Source organism: Condylura cristata, unplaced genomic scaffold (genome assembly GCF_000260355.1).
Source record: "Condylura cristata isolate star-nosed mole 26May11 unplaced genomic scaffold, ConCri1.0 scaffold00028, whole genome shotgun sequence".
NCBI classification, from domain to species: Eukaryota; Metazoa; Chordata; class Mammalia; order Eulipotyphla; family Talpidae; genus Condylura; species Condylura cristata.
In genome coordinates, this window is record NW_004567129.1 from 11199478 (window position 1) to 11217833 (window position 18356).

General features: G+C 60.7%; 2 protein-coding genes across 3 annotated transcripts in view; one reads left to right on the forward strand and one right to left on the reverse strand.

The window, feature by feature from the left end:
• BCAR1 (breast cancer anti-estrogen resistance 1) overlaps positions 1 to 12754 on the forward strand; it is a 30824-nt gene extending 18070 nt beyond the window's left edge. For both annotated transcript variants that reach the window (XM_012730713.1, XM_004690372.2), the window contains exons 2-7: positions 1787 to 2398; positions 7517 to 7678; positions 7853 to 7969; positions 8708 to 9805; positions 10430 to 10519; positions 11832 to 12754. In XM_012730713.1, coding sequence (XP_012586167.1) covers positions 1787 to 2398; positions 7517 to 7678; positions 7853 to 7969; positions 8708 to 9805; positions 10430 to 10519; positions 11832 to 12344 — 2592 coding nt within the window. In that variant the 3' untranslated portion in view covers positions 12345 to 12754. The remainder of the gene's footprint in view (positions 1 to 1786; positions 2399 to 7516; positions 7679 to 7852; positions 7970 to 8707; positions 9806 to 10429; positions 10520 to 11831) is intronic.
• Positions 12755 to 14340: 1586 nt separating this feature from the next.
• The window catches only part of LOC101623216 (chymotrypsinogen 2), a 5542-nt gene continuing 1526 nt past the window's right edge, over positions 14341 to 18356 (reverse strand). The window contains exons 3-11 of the mRNA XM_012730456.1: positions 17826 to 18147; positions 16958 to 17091; positions 16715 to 16775; positions 16359 to 16462; positions 16157 to 16236; positions 15785 to 15863; positions 15296 to 15476; positions 15065 to 15198; positions 14341 to 14502 (exon numbers count right to left, since the gene is read on the reverse strand). Coding sequence (XP_012585910.1) covers positions 14341 to 14502; positions 15065 to 15198; positions 15296 to 15476; positions 15785 to 15863; positions 16157 to 16236; positions 16359 to 16462; positions 16715 to 16775; positions 16958 to 17091; positions 17826 to 18147 — 1257 coding nt within the window. The remainder of the gene's footprint in view (positions 14503 to 15064; positions 15199 to 15295; positions 15477 to 15784; positions 15864 to 16156; positions 16237 to 16358; positions 16463 to 16714; positions 16776 to 16957; positions 17092 to 17825; positions 18148 to 18356) is intronic.

Sequence of the window (18356 nt, forward strand, 5' to 3'; positions counted from 1 at the left end):
GGCTCAGGTCTCACTCTGGGAGGGTCACTGCCTGGGAGCCCCAGAGCCTAGGCTGACTGAGAATGCATAGGGTTGCAGCGGCAAAAAGGTGGGGTGGGGTGCTGTGCCGAGACTCACTGTTCTCAGTCTGTGTGAGACCCCTTTCTTGTTTGATTTTATTTCCCCCTTTATTCCTGATGCCTGGTTCAGTCCTGTCCCTTCCCATGTAATGTGATGGGTCATGCCTGGAAAGCGCGGAGGGATGCGGTGCAGCCATTCACGGCTCTACGTGCAGGTTTCTGGTGGTGGCGCTCCTGTTCCCCCAGAACCTTGAGTCCCTTCTGGAGCCCAGAGCAGGTCATAGATGTGTCCTGCTGTGCTTCTGTCCTGTCACTGTCACTGTCACTGTCATCATTTAGGTTTCTCCCGCACAGAGCTTGCTTTTCCTTCTGTGCTGGTTTTCTGTTGGTATTCTCGTCTTTTCCTTGCTTCTCTAGATTGCAGATCAGTGTCTCTCATCATGGTGACCTGTCTGTCACCTTATGCCAGCCATGTGCTATCCAACAGAAGCCTGTCACTTTGATGAGGTTGAAGCCAACTGTTGTTACCTTTTGCTTTGTGCTTCCAGGGCAAGAGGGAGTTTGTTTTTGGGTTTTGTTTTCATGATTTTTTCCCTACCCCCAGGCCCAAAGAAATTTTCCCACAGTTTTCTTCATTTATTGGCTCTGGGCTTGTGCATAGGTCTTGAATTGCCCTTGCGGTCTTTCCCTCATAGGTCTTTAATCGCCCTGTGCTTAGAACAAGAGGCAAGTATCCAGACTGACTGTTCTTCCTTCACTGAGTCCCTGTGATTGCGTTTGATACGGTCTTACGCTTCCCACTGCCATCTGGCCCCCTTTGTGGCCTCACTGCGAGACTACCAGAGGGGCCCTATCCTGTCCATGGGGGCTGGTGCCCACTCACAGACTTGGAGGGATGGGGCAGGAAGGTGAGTGCCCTTTCATTTCTCCTGCTTGGCGTGGGCCTTTATTTCTCCACTGGCTTCTAGAAATATTCATATTCTTGGGTCAGATGCCTCCAAAGCGGGGGGGGAAATAAAAGGCCGGCATTTTTATCGTACAGTATAGTTTAAGTAAGTTTGGGTGGATTGGCTTTTTACAGTGCTCAGTCTTCCCCCACAAACTTGGACCATTTCCCCCTTTATTTGGGTTTTTCCTTGAGCTTTTGACAGAAGGTAGTTTTCGCTTCTGAAGTCTCTTTGCTTGACTCACCCAGAACAACCTGTAGCCTTTGTTAATGTGCACTCTTTCACCCCTCACTGATTCTTCCAGTTTGTTGGGATTTTTCCGTACATGACCATATGGTCTGCAGAAGATGACCCTTTCATCCTTGTGTGTCCCCTCCCCTCTCCTTTCCGGTTTTTCCTCTTGGCTGATGGCCCTGGCAGTGGAGAGGGTGTTTTCCTTCCAGAATGCATGGGCCTTGTCGTAGCTGCGTTGCGGGTGAGTGGGAGTCGTTTTTAAGAGCGTCTGGAGTGCCATCCCTGCAGGGTTCATGGTGGCTGTGGTCAAAAGGCTTTTAAATTGCTCTCCAGGCAATTTGCGAAAAGGCTCGGTGGGGTCTTTGTACAGGCAGTGGAAGCGGAGTGGCCTGGGCTCCAGGACTACTCAGGAACCCCGCTGAGTTCCTTTCCCAGTGCCAAGGGCAGATGCCTACCCAGTACCGAGTGGGGTGGGGCCGGGAGCCTGGATGGGCCCTTTGAGCACCAGCACACGCCCTCATGTCCACCTGTGTCCTTTCTCCCCAGAACGTGCTGGCTAAGGCCCTCTATGACAACGTGGCTGAGTCCCCAGATGAGCTGTCTTTCCGCAAGGGCGACATCATGACAGTGCTGGAGCGGGACACACAGGGCCTGGATGGTTGGTGGCTCTGCTCGCTGCATGGGCGCCAAGGCATCGTGCCTGGGAACCGCCTCAAGATCCTGGTGGGCATGTATGACAAGAAGCCAGCAGGACCTGGCCCCGGCCCACCCACCCCCTCGAGCCAGCCTCCACCTGGCCTCCACACCCCGGCTGCCCAGTACACATCCATGCTGCCCACTGCCTACCCGCCCCAGCCCGACAGCGTCTACCTGGTGCCTACCCCCAGCAAGACTCCGCAAGGCCTCTACCAGGCCCCCGGGCCCAGCCCACAGTTCCAGTCTCCCCCGGCCAAGCAGGCATCCACGTTTTCCAAGCAGATGCCACATCACCCGTTTCCCAACTCATCCCCAGACCTTTACCAGGTGCCCCCAGGGCCTGGCAGCCCCGCCCAGGACATTTACCAGGTGCCACCTTCTGCTGGGATAGGGCACGACATCTACCAGGTCCCTCCATCCATGGATGCACGCAGCTGGGAGGGGACGAAGCCACCGGCAAAGGTAAGACTGCCCAGGCATGGCTGGGAAGCCCACTGTGGGTTTTACCCAGGCCCTGTTTTTTGGGTCCAGCAGGGCCCAGCCTAGCACCAGGTTCTCAGGGCTCCTGCAGTGGCTGTGTGCTTGGTCTGGGGCCAAGGTGAGAGGTGAGCATTTGGAGAAGGGGTCCGTCTGTCTGGAGAAGTGAAGAGCCGGAGCGCCCAGAGGGCAGGCGTATGTGCTGACTGTGGACAGCGACGCAGCCTTGGGGCAGAGATGCACTCTGGCAAACGTCCAGAGGTGTGGAAGAGTGTCTGCATGCCTGGTGGTCGGTGGGGCCTGCGGAGCAGCCTGGGGACAGCCCCCAGGGTCTGGTGTCCACAGGGACCTGGACGCTCTCCTAGGATGGAAGGATTTTAATAGGTGCGAGCGACCTGGTAAATTCTGTGCAAGGGTGGAGGTGCTGGGGGAGCACAAGATGTTTCTTTCTCACCCTGTGGCTTGTAGGGCCACCCGCCTCCATCCTCAGCTCTGGGGTCAAGTCTCATGGGCTCTGGCTCTCAGGAGGAAGAAGGGACAGGCAGAGGCCAGCGGCTTTGAGCTCAGGGGCTCCCCAGGTCCTCTGGGGGTGGGCCTGGAGCACAGCTCCTGGCCACCCCAACTCCACGGGTTCCCTGCCTTTCTCCACTCCAGGGCAAGGAAGTGACGCCTGCCTGTATGTCCCTCCAACTCACTGCTGGGGAAAGGAGGAAGGACTGGAGTGGAGGCCAGGCCCCACTTGCCGGCCCGAGTGAGGAGCACTGCCTGTCTCACCTTTGGCCTGTGTTTCCCCACCCCCAGGTCACTTCAAGAGTTGGGGAATTTTGTAGGCCCCAGAAATGAAGGAGGCATTCCAGGAACTTGGGAGACAGCACTGTCCTCCAGCTCTCCTGCATCCTGTGTGTCCGCTCGTTCCTCACAATGTACCCAGAGAGACCCAGGAAACCCAGCATAACAACTGTGCCCTCAGCACAGTGAGAGACACCAGTGAGCTCAGTAGCTGAGCTTTAGGAGAAGCCAGTGGCTCTTCTGTTATCAGCTCCCTGGGGAGCAGGCCCTGCCTAGTGTTGTTGTCACAGCTAGTCCAGGATTCCCTGGATCTGGGCTAGACCGCCAGCTGGGCATTGGGGCAGAGTGCGTTGTCACCCTGTTCAGCTCACTGGGCAGACGCTGGCACCCAGAAGACCCGGCCAGAGTTCATTGGTGGGACCTCAAGGACACTGTTCCTAGAGCCTGTCCACCAAGGCACCCTGGGTCACTGGGTTCCCCCTTTCATCCTACCTGCCCTTCAGCTGCATCGCCAGCGGCAGACTGGTGGCCATGCCAGATGGGAGAGCCCACACTGGGGCCACTCCCGAGATGGCTTGCAGGAGGAGCAGAGCCCTGCTAGGGGTGCATCTGTCCTGGGGGGAGGTGACCGGGACCAGTGCCTGGCTGCTGAGCCTCAGGACAGGCCATGGCCCATTCCTCCCGACACACAGACACACCGCATAAAGCCACGCACCGGAACTCACTTGTCAGTGTTACCAGTGAGTTACGTGAGGCACAGCTCACACTTTCACCCAGTCACAGACACACCCTCAGCATTTCTGCGTGTGCACACCTGGTGGTGCGCCTTTCTCCGTCCTCTCCTGTCCTGAGCCTGGGCAGCCAGGCCTGTCCTGGTGCGGCTGGAGCAGGCAGAGGCCGGGAGCAGCCTTGAGGCCTCAGACTGAGCCCGTGTTTTCACTGTGGGTTCTGCTTCCCTCAGTGCCTCGGCCTTGTTCTCAGACCGCTCTGAGTTCGCCTGGCCGGCAGGTGGAGCTGCCCCCCGCCTGCGTCCCCAAGAGCCCTGGAGTGGCGGCCAGGAAGGAGAGCCCTGTGTCCTGGGGTTTGGCTGTCGCCTCTCCGGCCCTGGGCAGGCTTGACGGCACATGTTTTTATCTTATGATCATGACAACATGCTGTTTGTTAGAGCAAATGCATAATGTATGGAGAGACCTAGAGATGAGACTCCCAATCAGGAAGGAATTGCTGGGAAATTTTTGCGTAATTTGTCTAGCATTTTCTCTGTTTATCTTTCAGATTTATATACATACTTTTGCTTTTTGTCATCCAACATTACTTACCAAAAGAACTTTCGTGGGTTAGTGACAGTTCTCCCTCAGCCCGAGGGACGGCTGCCCCATTTCTGCTGCATTGCCGCCGCCCTTGGGGTGGGCTCCAGGTGGCTTCTGATTGCTCGTTCTGATTACAGACAGCCTGGCATTGACCATCTTGGTGTGTGCATCTGTGCCCACATTTTGAGGTTGTGCTTTCCTAAGTCCCCTCCTCCCCTTTAGAAGTCTGGGAAACTGAGACTCCTGGTTCTAGGGGTAGAAGAGGCCCCGCTAGGGCTGGGGGAGGGGCAGTGATGAGGCAACTGTCCAGGAGGCATCAGCCATCTGTGCGGAGTGGCCTGCATCGCTGGGATAGCCGCCCCGGCCACACCCAGGCACCAGGACCCTTCTGGTGCGTTAAGAAGCTGCGGGCAGAGTAGGTGGGGCCTCCAGAGGGGTGGTGTTTTATGAGGTCACCTTAGAGGAGATGCCTCTGGGTCAGGGGCTGCAGCTGTGCCTGAGGGGACAACTGGCGCTTGCTCTGGCGCCAGAGGAGACACAGCTGAGCTAGGTCCTTCTTCTGAATTCCACCCCCACAAGGTGTCCAGGAAGCTTCATCTTCCTAGGCGCCTGGCCCTGGTGAGCCCAGGGGCTTGGGAGGGGACCTGTGTGCTTCACTCTCATGAGAGGTTGGATGGTCCCTGGAACCTGCCAAGAGCAGGACAGGAGTGCTGTCCCACAGCATCCTGCGTCACTCTGTTTCTCAGAGGAGGACATCGGGGCTGGGGATTGCCAGAGGCCCCCCTCCCACCTGTGGCCATGTCCCTTTTGGGTAAGTGGGAGGCCAGCGGGGGGGCTGCTTGGAGTCAGGCAGGTGTGGACAGAACGCTGGAGCCAGAACTGGGGAGTGGGAGGCCCCATCTGCCTTCTCATGGACCTTGGGAGCCTCTGTGCGATGACCCTGCCCTCCCCGGCACTGCGTGGGGCAGGTGGGCAGTGGGTGTTCGCGCTGCCCCGCCGCTCTGTGCCTGTGTCCCGCAGGCCCTGCTAATGGGGCCTCCGGTGTAGAGCAGCCCAGCAGCTCCCTGGAGAATTGTCTGGTGGCTGCATTTCTGGTTTTTTTCCTAACAAACAGTGACTCGCCAGTGTCACACTCGGCTGCAGGAGTGCAGGAACACCAAGCTGCCTTTCACCTGGCCTGAGCTCCAGCCCCAGGCCCCTCCTCCCGCGCTCCCCGCCCTCCTTTGCATGAAGGTCGTGGGCACTGTGTAGGCCAGTGCACACCCCTCTTCATTGGGTCCGTCCCCACCTTCCTGGAAGATTCCTCCAGAACCCTGGGCCTGGAGAAGCCTTGTGTCTGGTCTCCAGGCCTGGCCAACCTGCCACGTCCCCCCATACCCCCTCAGCCCCGCCTGTCCTGCTCTTGGCAGGTTCCAGTGTCTAAAAATAGCTCTGGAGGAGACTCAAGTCTGGGGCTGCATAGGGAGATGAGTCTGGAGAGGGCCGCCAACTCCACTCCCAGACACGCTGCGGGAGGGGGCGGGAGCACTGCTGGGGCCCTGCCGGCCCCTCTTGAGAATGCTTGTCAGCAGACCCCTCCTGCCAGGGCTGCCCCAAGAGGCCAGTGGTCACAAGTCAGTCTGCCACTCTGCCCCAGAAGGCAGACTGGATGCGTTAGCTGGAGGCTCTGCCAAGCTCTGGCTGGTCAGGAAAGTGCTGCTGGCATGCTGCTTTGGGGGATGGACTCTGTGTGCCAGCGCCGCACCCGCAGCGGCCTCTGTGGGTACAGAAGGAACAGAGCTGGCTGTGCTGCGCTTCGCGGGGGCTGGACCTGGTTCGGGGGGGCGGGTAGGGCGCCTGCATGGATGTGTGTGGGGAGGGTCTGAGTCACCCCTGTCCCAGATGTCCCCTTTGACTAGGGAACAAAGGCTTTTCTGTGGGAGAAGAGCTGAGCCTGGAGCCTGGTGGAGGAGGCCGGCCCTGAGCTAGTTCCTGCTGGCCCCGCCCCTCCCCAAGGACTTCCCCGCCACAGGACACACAGCCCCAGGACCGCCCCTCTGGGCCTGGACTGGCCTCCTGCAGGGTGTACGCCCTCTAGCAGGTCTCACTCCACTGCAGTGGAGTGAAGGCCGTGAGCCTCTTAGAGCACCCAGCAGACGCCAGCGCGGTCTCTGAGGGGTGGGGCAGCTCTGAGTCCTGGAGCCCTGGCCAGGGCAAAGAGAGGGGCAGGCTTTCTTTCTGGACGGAAGTCCCCTCACTAAGGCCTTATAATTTTGCAGGAATGGTGGTCTCAGAATCCCTGTGGGGGTAATACGGTGGGGAGCAGAGTCCTGGATTCTAGTCTTTCTGCTCCCATCTACCTACACTTAGCTTTCTTTACCAGTCCTTTTCCTCCAGCTGCCCCAGATGTGAGTTTTGAGAGTCCTTGTTCACTCTGTCCTCCGGAATCTTCCCAGAATGTGTCTGGGTGATGAGGAGGAAAGGGGTGTTACATGCTGCTGTGCCAGGCCACTCTCTCCTTAGAGGCCCTGGGTCCTGACTGAGGGGCGCTCCTGCATGCCACCTCCTATGTCTGGCCTGAAGCCAACAGAGCCAGGTTCTGGCACTTCGTTTGTCCTAGATCCTGATGGTGGCTGCTGGGTCCTGCACCCCCTTGCTGGGCAGGCCCTTCTGCAGAGTGGAGCTGGGAGGTGTCACCAGACGGTCCTCCAGCCAAGATGGCCGCTCTCCCTGCTTGTCTCCCTCTTCTGGAACCTTCCAGGTCATCCTGATAAAGAGACTGCTCTTGTTTCTTCATGAGAATAGCCTGCTCTGAACAGGCCCTGGAGAACTAGTTCCCTAGTGCTGCCTATCCTGGAGGGAGGAGCAGAGAACACAAAGGGATGAGGGCTGATGCCTCTGGCCCACCCAGGGGAGGCCCCCTTTGTGTTCCTCCCCCTTCTCACAGGTGGGGTCTTCCTGAGGCCTGAGGGTGGATCCTGGAGGCGGTTTCCAGAGCTGGTGGTGACAGACCTGTCGCTCGCAGGTGGTGGTGCCCACCCGTGTGGGGCAAGGCTATGTGTTTGAGGCCTCCCAGCCAGAGCAGGACGAGTATGACATCCCACGCCACCTGCTGGCCCCTGGGCCCCAGGACATCTACGACGTGCCCCCTGTTCGGGGGCTGCTTCCCAGCCAGTATGGCCAGGAGGTAGGTATTGGGGGGCTACCTGGGTGGTGGTGGGGCCCCTACCCCACCCTGGCTCAGGGACATGACCTTTCTTGGCCCTGGTCGAGTGGTTCGGGGTGGGTGTGGTGGGGTTTCTGTCTTTCCATCTTCAAGGTGGCCCTGGCACCTGTATCACTGCACCGTTCCTGCCTGCAGGTATACGACACACCCCCTATGGCTGTCAAGGGTCCCAACGGCCGGGATGCGTCACTGGATGTGTACGACGTGCCTCCCAGTGTGGAGAAGGGCCTGCCGCCGTCCGACCACCATGCGGTGAGCGGTCAGGAGTGCTGGGGCCTCAGGAGCTGACCTGTGTCCAGGTTCTGGGTGTGGCCGAGTTTGTGCGCCAGGGTGGGAGCACCAGTAGGCCTGACTCTGGACCCCAGCTCTGGCTCCACCCCCCACCCCCGCCTGATGTCAAACCCAGCTCTTTTAAGCCTCAGCTTCCTCATTGGTAAAAGGATCCTAATAGATTCACAGGATGTCAGCAAGGTGTTGCAGTTTGTCATCCCAAACACAACACTTCTGAAAGCAAAAGGGAGGGGAGCAACCAGTATTGATGGGTGTGTCACGCACACACCAGGACTGTCCTGGGCGAACCCGGACATCGCCCCAAATGTAGCATGAAGGTGGTTTGGCAGGTACCCGCCACAGAGCACACGTGCTGGTGCCGGAACTCCTCTCTCACTGAGTGCGGGTATTTATGCAGCTGGGCGAACTCACTGGTGGTCCTCACAGCCAACCTGTCCTGCGCGAGTTCTGCCTTACAGATGAGCAGACGGGGACAGAGAAGTCGAGTCACCTGCCTTAGGCCACAGCTAACAAGCATTAGAGCCAGAATTTTGTGGTCGGGTCATCTGGGTCCAGAGTCATCACGATAGCCTGCGTGGGTAAAGGGTGCGAGGGGTGTGCATACCAGGGTGTATGTGTCTGCGTGCGTGCGTTTCTGTCCCTGGGCTCCCTCCTGGTCGGGCAGATGGGCACTGCCTTACCTGTCCCTTGGCCCCCCAGGTGTACGACATTCCTCCATCGGTGAGCAAGGACGTGCCTGATGGCCCACTCATGCGTGAGGAGACATATGATGTGCCCCCAGCCTTCGCCAAAGTCAAGCCCTTTGACCCAACCCGCCACCCACTGGTCCTCGCTGCACCCCCTCCAGACTGCCCCCCGACTGAGGATGTGTATGACGTGCCTCCCCCTGCCCCTGACCTCTATGATGTGCCCCCCGGCCTGCGGCGGCCTGGCCCCAGCACCCTCTATGACGTGCCCCGGGACCGGGCTCTTCCTCCAGAGGTGGCTGATGGCGGCAGGGCAGACGACGGCGTGTACTCAGTGCCCCCCCCGGCTGAGCGGGAGGCCCCGGCTGATGCCAAGCGCCTGTCAGCCTCCAGCACAGGAAGCACACGCAGCAGCCAGTCGGCGTCCTCGCTGGAGGTGGCAGTACCAGGCCGGGAGCCCCTGGACATGGAGGTGGCCATGGAGGCCCTGTCACGGCTGCAGCAAGGTGTGAGTGCCACTGTTGCCCACCTCCTGGACCTGGTGGGCAGTGCCACCACAAGTGGGACCTGGCGCAGCAACACTGAGCCTCAGGAGCCCGCAGCCCAGGACCTGCGGACTGCTGTGGCTGCTGTCCAGGGGGCTCTCCATGAGCTGCTGGAGTTTGCCCGCAACGCCGTGGGCAGTGCTGCCCACACATCTGACCGTACACTGCATGCCAAGCTTAGCTGGCAGCTGCAGAAGATGGAAGAGGTACACCAGACTCTGGTGGCCCACGGTCAAGCTCTCGACAGTGGCCGGGGAGGCCCAGGGGCCACTCCAGAAGACCTGGACCGCCTGGTGGCCTGCTCACGGGCTGTGCCCGAGGATGCCAAGCAGCTGGCCTCTTTCTTGCATGGCAATGCTTCGTTGCTCTTCAGACGGACCAAGCCCTCTGTTCCTGGGCCAGAGGGGGGCGGCCCACTGCACCCCAACCCCACTGACAAGGCCAGCAGTATCCAGTCCCGGCCCCTGCCCTCGCCCCCCAAGTTCACCTCCCAGGACTCACCAGATGGGCAGTATGAGAACAGTGAGGGGGGCTGGATGGAGGATTACGACTACGTCCACTTGCAGGTGGGTGCCTGCCTTGCCAGATTTTGGGCCCCTCGGGCAGCCCTCAAACCCTCTCTGGGCCTGACTTTGCCACTGCATTGTGGGGACCCTGATCGCCTGCCACATGGGGGTCTCCTGTGCCTCAAGGAGGATTTGGACCCCACTGGGGTCCAGCTCTCCTCTCATGCTGATCTTCTGGGCCAGGTGGTGAAGTGCAGTCCTCCCTCTCCACAGGCCCTCTGCAGGTGGCTCTGTTCTGGTTGTGGAGATAGGGTCTGAACCACAAAGATGGTTTCAGACATGGGGGAAGAAAGGTGATGGGAGGGTGGAGTAGGGCCGGAACCACAGGTTGGGGCAGGGGCCGGTGGCCAGTTCCGGTACACTGAGGGGACGGGCGTGGATGTGTTTCCTGGCATGGGAACCTGGGCAGGGAGGATGACCTTGGCCACAGGAGTGTGCCCCGCCCCTTCTTGGGGTGGTAGGAGGCAAAAGAGGTGGGGAGAACAGCTTCCTGCCCCACCCATGTCTGCTCTGGCCTCACGGTGGCCTGGCGTGCGGCCTGCTGTGCCACCTGGTGGCTGCCCGCCCTGCACTGAACTGGGGCTTGGAGCACTGGCGCAGCCCGTCCTTGTGTCTGCCCTCCAGGGGAAGGAAGAGTTTGAGAAAACCCAGAAGGAGCTGCTGGAAAAGGGCAACATCACGCGGCAGGGGAAGGGCCAGCTGGAACTGCAGCAGGTGAGGATGCTCGGGCTGGCTGCGGGAGCCAGGCCTGTCTCAGAGCCAGCCCCAGGGCCCTTCTTGCCCTGCCTTGTGATATCTCCGTGTGTGCGTTGGGCCTGCGTGTAAACTGCGTCGGAGCAGTCGCAGAACACATTTATAGAGCACACACAGACCGGTGGAATAAAGCAGAAAAGAAAGCACAGCAGCGGCCCGAGAGCTGGGCGGCGCGGCTGCCGCTGGAGGCCTCCGGTGTGTGAGCCGGTGCCTGTGACGCTGCGAGGCCTTGGTCTCGAGCGCTGTGCCCTGGCCTTTAACAGTCTTCATGAGTTGTCTTTAAAGCCATATAATATCTTTGAATGTTTATGTTTTCCATATTTTATCCGATTATTTATTTATGCATGCAAGTACTGGGGTACAGGCCAGATGTGTGGGGGTGAGAGGATTCGCCAGAGACAGAGTGGGGAGCAGAGCAGGCAGATTGAGAGTACCCTGCTGAGGGGAGCAGCGGGCGAGACAGGAGAGGTCTGCCGCCATGTGGGTCAGCTCCCTGGCCGGGATGGAACTCGTGCCACAGTGGCGCCCCGTAGCTTGACAGCACTGAGACTTTAACCTCTGTGTCACTAGGGAGGGCCCTGCTTTCCGTATTTAAATAATACGTAGGACTATTTAAATGTAGTTTTGTTCATATTTTGGATCATTTCCTGAGAGTAGGAGTAGGCTATTTTTTAAAAAAGCAAGGGAGTTTTATTCTGATTATGAAAATAATTTAAAAATGAAAATTTAGACTAGCACAAAATACAGAAATAACACCCTGTAAAGTTTCTCTTGTCTGCAAATCTGTCAGCATGCAGTTCTCAAGGCTAGTTGGCAAAATTCTAGCAGTGGCTATTTCTGGATGCCTGGGATTCCAGGTGATGGTTATCTAATTTTCCTTTGGGGTATTTCAGTCTTTTTAAAGTGTACGTGTTAAGGAGAAGTTGTTTTTTTTTACTTTTCACTTTGAAATACTTATACACTCACAGAGGTTTCAGAGAGTACATCGAAGTCCAGGTTCCCTTCACCATCTTCCCCCCAGACTTCCATGCGCTGGGGAGTACCCCCAAACTGAGCCGACATCCTTAACCTTGCAGCTGCTCAGTTGTTCTCCATTTTGTCACCTCAGAAATGGTATGTGAATGGAATCTTCTTTTGTTCTCAGGCTCTAGGAGATGCGTAAGGGAATATGTCTGGTCCCACGTAGGGTAGAGATGGGGCCTTTTTCTAAAGGGGCCCCTCTTTCCTTTAACTCTGTGGTTATGGTGTTTACTTTGCTTTTCCTCTGCCTCAGCTGAAGCAGTTTGAGCGGCTAGAGCAGGAAGTGTCACGGCCCATAGACCACGACCTGGCCAACTGGACGCAGGCCCAGCCGCTGGCCCCCGGGCGGACAGGAGGGCTGGGGCCCTCTGACCGACAGCTGCTGCTCTTCTACCTGGAGCAGTGCGAGGCCAACCTGACCACGCTGACCAATGCGGTGGAGGCCTTCTTCACCGCTGTGTCCACCAATCAGCCGCCCAAGATCTTTGTGGCTCACAGCAAGTTCGTCATCCTTAGTGCCCACAAGCTGGTGTTCATCGGGGACACGCTGTCGCGGCAAGCCAAGGCAGCCGACGTGCGTAACCAGGTGACCCACTACAGCAACCTGCTCTGTGACCTCCTGCGGGGCATCGTGGCCACCACCAAGGCTGCCGCCCTGCAGTACCCCTCGGCCACCGCCGCCCAGGACATGATGGACAGGGTCAAGGAGCTGGGCCACAGCACCCAGCAGTTCCGCCGAGTCTTGGGCCAGCTGGCAGCTGCCTGAGTGCAGACGACCAGAGGGACGGAGGGCGGTGACGGGCCGAGCTGTCCCAGAAAGGCACTATGGATGCGGGCACAGGACAGCAGCTCCGCCCGGCGCAGTGCCCCAGCCTGAGCAGGATTTGTGTATATTTATGATGGGTCGGGAAGCAGGGCTGGGTCCTGGGAGCGGAGGCCGGGGCGGGCTGGCGGCCCGCCCTCAGTGGGCTGGAAGGGTCCCAACACGGGGCCGGGTCAAGGGTGCCCAGGTGCCTTGACCGAGGGCTCACTCCTGAGGGTGCTGTGTCCCCCAGCAGGCACGTGCCGCAGCGGTGTGTTCCTTCTCTGCACCAGGAGAGAACTCTAAAGAACTATTTTTCATTATTGATTTTCCAATCACTTGACTAATAGTCTACATTTAAATAAAATTTGAAAACTGACAAGCAGTCTCGTGAGGTGTGATGGGCAGGAGGACCCATCTTGGGAAGCCAGCTGCATCCTCGCAGGCATGATAGATGGAGGTTGGGCTTAGGAGGGAGAGAGCTGTCCCCCATACCCTTCCGCCAAGTCCGCCTCGCCTGACCCCGCAGTGGGCAGCGATGACCACTCAGTACGAACAGGAGGACCCCCGCAGAAGCAGGGGCTGGAGCGGGTCCGGGCAGAGGTGTGGAATGGGCAGCCTCGCCTCTGCTGCCTGGGCCTTCTGGTCTGGCCAGCACTCCTCGGACTCCCCCCACTGGCAGGGACACATGCAGGGCCGGAGGCCCAGGACGACAGCTTCCCATTGGCGCCCCTGGACAGACTGCTCAGCTTGGGGTAGGTGGCAGAGACCTGCAGCCTGGGACACGGTGGCTGGGGTACGGGACAGGGCATCCATAAGTGGACGTCCTGGGGGACAGAGTGGCAAGCTGGCACCTCCAGGCCTTGTTCCCTGGCATGAGCACTCTGGCTGTTACACCATCATCTGGTTCAGTAGCACCCTCAGGTCCCCTTGGAAAGAGCCTGAGACTGGGTAGCTGGTTCTAGGGGGGCCCTATATAGATAGCTCCCAAAACTTCTTGTGTTTCCAACGGGAAGCGTCCATCTTCTGGGCCGTCTGAGTTTGCAGCAGGGGCAGGGGTGCCAGGAGGCTGCCTGAGGGACCCTCCGGAGGCCGGAGGGACCCTGGCCTCCCATTCTCAACCCTTGCTTCTGCATGGGCAGTGGAGATGCCAAGACGGGGCATGTGAGGTGCCTGAGGGACTGATTGGTGGTGTGGGAGGAGGGGGGCGCGGGGAGCCTGGCAGACGTATTCAGGGTGGCCCAGCGGGGGCAGCTGTGGGCTGGGGACAGGTTTGAGAAAGAAGGGAATTTGGCCCTATGTGGTACCATTGGTTGAGGGGACTCAGAGGAAGGCGGCTTTGGTCCCTGTGTGCCTCGCTTCCAGGGGCAGGCGGGTGAGGCTTCCTTCGCTCGGGCTGCTCTAGCCTCACGTTCACGAAAGCGCCCATCCTGCAGACTGCCAAAGAGGAGCAAGTGCAAGACCACCCGCAGAAACACCCAGTGAGGTTCAGAAGGTGGGGTGGGGTCTGCCCTGGGGGCCCCATTTAATTCACCGTGCCTGCCAGTCATTGCCTGCCTTGCCACCCCTGCCCTGTCAGAGTGCTTGGACTGAGAAGGCCCTGGCGCCAGCGTGACCTGGGGAGATGGGAAGCCTCCCCGGGGCCACAGGAGTATGTACCCCACAGCTTAGGGGGTAGGGAATTGGCCAAGTTGACTGTACCCCAGGTGTCGGCCTCCCTTTTTTGCACCCATACTTCATCTGCCTGTGGCCTTCCTGGCCACTCCCTGGGGAGGGAGAATGAGGAGGTCCCTCAGAGACTGCCCTGCCCCACTGCTCAGCCCACTGAAGACCCAGTCCCCGAGTGGAATGAGGCCCTGGAGGCCCTGACATAGGCAAGTACACCGTTGGCATGTCTTCAACCTGTTTATTGAAGCTTTAGGGAAATAAGGTCAGCGGGAAGGCTGGGGGTGCTCTGGGATCAGTTGGCAGCCAGGATGCCCCGCACCCAGGGCATGAGCTCGGTGACGCGGGCGTACACGCCGGGGCTGGAGGTGGAGCAGGTGCCGCTGCCCCAGGACACGATGCCCACCAGGGTCCAGGCTCCGTCCTTCTGGCACACCAGGGGGCCGCCAGAGTCGCCCTGCGGGAGAGGGAAAAAAGAGGGCTTGGATCTGGCGGCTCAGGTGGCCCGGGATGTCACCCCAGAGCCCAGTCGAGGGCTTGACAGCCTCCAGTGGTAGCTCAGCACAAGAATATTGGGGGCGTTAGAGGAAAGGAGCAGCCGCTATTGTGGTCGGTGCCCTGAAAATCTGGGTCGCCCCTGAAGTGGGGGCCTGTGGTAAACGCTTCGTAAAGCTAGTCTGATAAGTAGGAGGAAGGCATGGTGGGAACTGAAGGAGCCTCTGGGCCCGTCTGGAGCTCCATGCCCGCTTGCAGGCTGAGCACGATACAATTCCAGGAGCCTTTTGCTCAAATGGTGTTAACAGTGAAATTTTGCCATCTGGGAACTCCGAGGTCAGAGTCCCTCATTCTGGCAGCCGCCTGCGGAGGACGTGGGTGACCTACCCAGATCCTCCTGGCTGCTGTGGCAGGGTTTCCTAAGGAGAGGGGCAGACAGCCAGCCGAGACCCCGGCCTGGGCTTCTGCCTGAGCCCACCCCTGGCTAAGAGGGAACGGCCACCAGCAGAGCCCAGGCGCCGTACCATGCAGGAGGAGACACCGCTGGCCCCGGCGCAGACCATGAGGTCGGTGATCTTGTTGCCCCAGAACTTCTTGCACTCAGCGTTGGACAGGAGGGGCAGGGTGGCCTGCTGCAGCTTCTCGGGGGTGTTGGCATCTGGAAGGGCAGATGGGCGGTCAGCAGCCACAGCTCCACCTACCTGGCACCCCTGTCACATACCCACCGCCCTGCCCCTGCGCATGCAGGCACTCACTGGTGTGCTTGGTCAGGCCCCAGCCGGTGGTGGCGCACAGGGAGCCGGCGGGGAAGTCGTCGGCCTCGTTGGGCAGACACACGGCAGACACGGTCTCGGAGAAGCGGGCGGGGGTGGCCAGCTTCAGCAGGGTGATGTCGTTGTTGATGGTGAACATGCTAAACTTGGGGTTCTTGAAAACCTGTGAGGGAGGGTTGGACAGTACAGCTGGGGTGTGGGAGGCAGCTGGCATGGGGCAGGACCAAGACTTGGGCTTGCCCTGGCTGCCTCCTTGGCCAGTGGCTGCTCAGCTCGAAGCTCTTTCTGACTGTAGGAGCTGAGGCCCAAAACCTGAGGTAGCCCTTCCCCTGTCTGGAACCTTGAACACCCCACTTTCTGCTTTGCCTCATGATGCATGCTGGGGAACGGATGGGGTCCCCAGGCCTCTTGGGCCATGCATCTCCCCAGGACCTTGCGGGGGACCATACCTAGATCCCGGGGCCATCGTACCTGGGCAATCTGCAGCACCTGGATGTTCTCAGCATTTGAGCCCTGGTCAAACTCTCCGGCCACCACGCGGTGGGAGGTTCTAGAGGCCAGAAAAGGACAGGTTCCTGCTGTGAGGTGGGGATGGGGCCAGCTGGGGCTCAGGCTGCGCTGGGGTGCCTGAGTGTGTGCAGGTGTGCGTATGGCCGTGAGGGCGGGGCCCTCCCGCCACAGCTGGGTCTACTGCCTGCTGAGCATTTCCTTCCCATCACCCCGAAGAGAGGCGGGACGGCATTTTGTACACCTTTCCAAATAAAACTGCAGAACAAGGTGTTAAAGGACAAGCCCTCAGTGTTGAATGTCTCTCCCTTCCCCAAGGGGTTCCCTAGACCTCACCTGACCCCACAGTGGGCGGCGGTGACCACCCAGTCCTCGCTGATCAGGGAGCCCCCGCAGAAGTGGAAGCCGGTGCTGTCCTGGAGGAGGACGGAGGGTCAGCCTGGCCAGGTGCCGGCCACTCCCACCTGGCCGGGCAGCAGCCCCTGCCCAGCCGGCCTGCACCCCGCGAGGCCCCAGTCAGGCTCAGGTGCGCCCTTACCTGCAGGGACACCTGCCAGGGCCAGGAGCCAGGGACGGCGTCCTCGCCATTGACGATCCTGGACAGGCCGCTGAGCACGGGGTGGATGGCGGGGACCCCGCACCCTGGAGCAAATGAGTGACAGGCTCAGGACCAGTCTCCAGGAAACCTGCTTTCTGCCTCCGCTGGCAGCTCGCCACTGCCGCCCTCCTCCTGCCCGGGACACTTTCTCGCACCCTAACCTGGAGGCTGGAGGACCCCAGCCCCGCCTGCTGCCCGTCACCTTCCCAGGGACGCAGAGGGCCAGGCGGCTCCACCGGGTGCCCCTGCCCAGAGCAGCAGACACAGCTGGGAATCGGGGCCGCACGCTCCCTGACAGGTGCGGGACACGTTTGCGGGGTCAGGGGTCAGGATCCTCAGCAGCTCCCGGGGTGGCAACTGGGGACAGCTCCGCGGAGTTTATGAACACATAGTGGACGTGGAGAACTGGCCCAGGAGTGACAGACCCGAGGTCAGAGTACTTCCAAGGAAATTAGGAAGGAAAAGGGGGACGACTGGAGCCCCCTGGTGTTTCCCCTGGCTAAGAGGGAACGGCCACCAGCAAGCGGGGGAGGCCGTACCATGCAGGAGGACACGCCGCTGGCCCCGGCGCAGACCATCACGTCGGTGATCTTGTTACCCCAGAACTTCTTGCAGTCAGCGTTGGACAGGAGGGGCAGGGTGGCCTGCTGCAGCTTCTCGGGGGTCTTGATGGCTGCAGGCACAGAGGAGCCCGGGGCCTCAGCGCCACTCATGCTCCAGCCTCCCTGAGCGCAGGGGGCACAGCCCCCAGCCTGCCTCCCTGCTGCTCCCCCTGCCCCGCGCCCCGGGGTGCTGCACTTAGCGCAGCCCCGCAGCCCTCAGACCCCAGCGGAAAGTCACCTCTGGCTCTGCCCCAGGCCCCGCTGACTTTGCCCCAAGCACAGGTGTTGCCACAGCCAGCCTGGGGTGGGCTGGGCCCCGCCGCCGCCCGGGTCTGGGAGCTCAGGGGCAGCAGCTTGTCCACCAGGGAGGGGGACGGACATACTCTCACTGGGGGTGACAGAGAGCCCCTTCCTCACTGCCCCTTCCTGGGGGCTGCTGTCCTGGGAAGGGCCAGCGGCTAGCCCTGGCCTGGGCAGAAGGACTCAGGACCCGGAGGAGACGGTCAGGCAGGGCCGCCCCGGGAGGGACACCCCGCTGGACACTCGGGCCCCGAACCCACGCTGGGCACGCGAGCCCCAGCCACTCCGGATGGTGGCTGCCCCCACTCAGGCCTGGGGCACATCCCCTCGGCGGGGCGTGGGCAGCCTGCAGGGCCGGCGGGCCTAGGGCCCCTCGGATCAGAGCTGTGTCCCCAGAAGCTCACACACCCCCGCCACCGCCGGCCCTGTATTCGCCCGCGGCGAGGTTTTCATGAGCGGGCTGCGTCCAGGAGCCCGCACCTCCGCGCCTCCCGCGCTGCTGAACCTGGGCCACGCCCAGCGCAGAGCCCGCCCACAGCGCCCGCTGCCGCAGCCACGCTCACGCTCACGCTCACGCTCACGCTCACGCTCACGTCACGCTCACGCTCACGCTCACGCTCACGCTCACGCTCACGCTCACGCTCACCGTTGTACTTGGTCTTGCCCCAGCCGGTGGTGGCGCACAGGGAGCCGGCGGGGAAGTCGTCGGCCTCGCTGGGCAGACACACGGCGGACACGGTCTCGGAGAAGCGGGCGGGGGTGGCCAGCTTCAGCAGGGTGATGTCGTTGCGCACGGTCAGCATGTTGAACTTGGGGTTCTTGAAAACCTGTGGGGACGCCAGGCTCAGGCGGTGCGCAGGGGGCGGCAGAAGCTGCAGGTTTCCAGGGAACGGAAGCCTCCCGGGGCGACTGGGCAGAGACGGGCCAGGCCAGAAGCGTGCTGAGGCCCCAGTGCCGGACTCTGGCGTCTCCACGTGCGGAACCCCTTCCCCCACCCCCTCCTGCCTCGGTTCCTCCCCAAGCCCCCAGGCTGGCC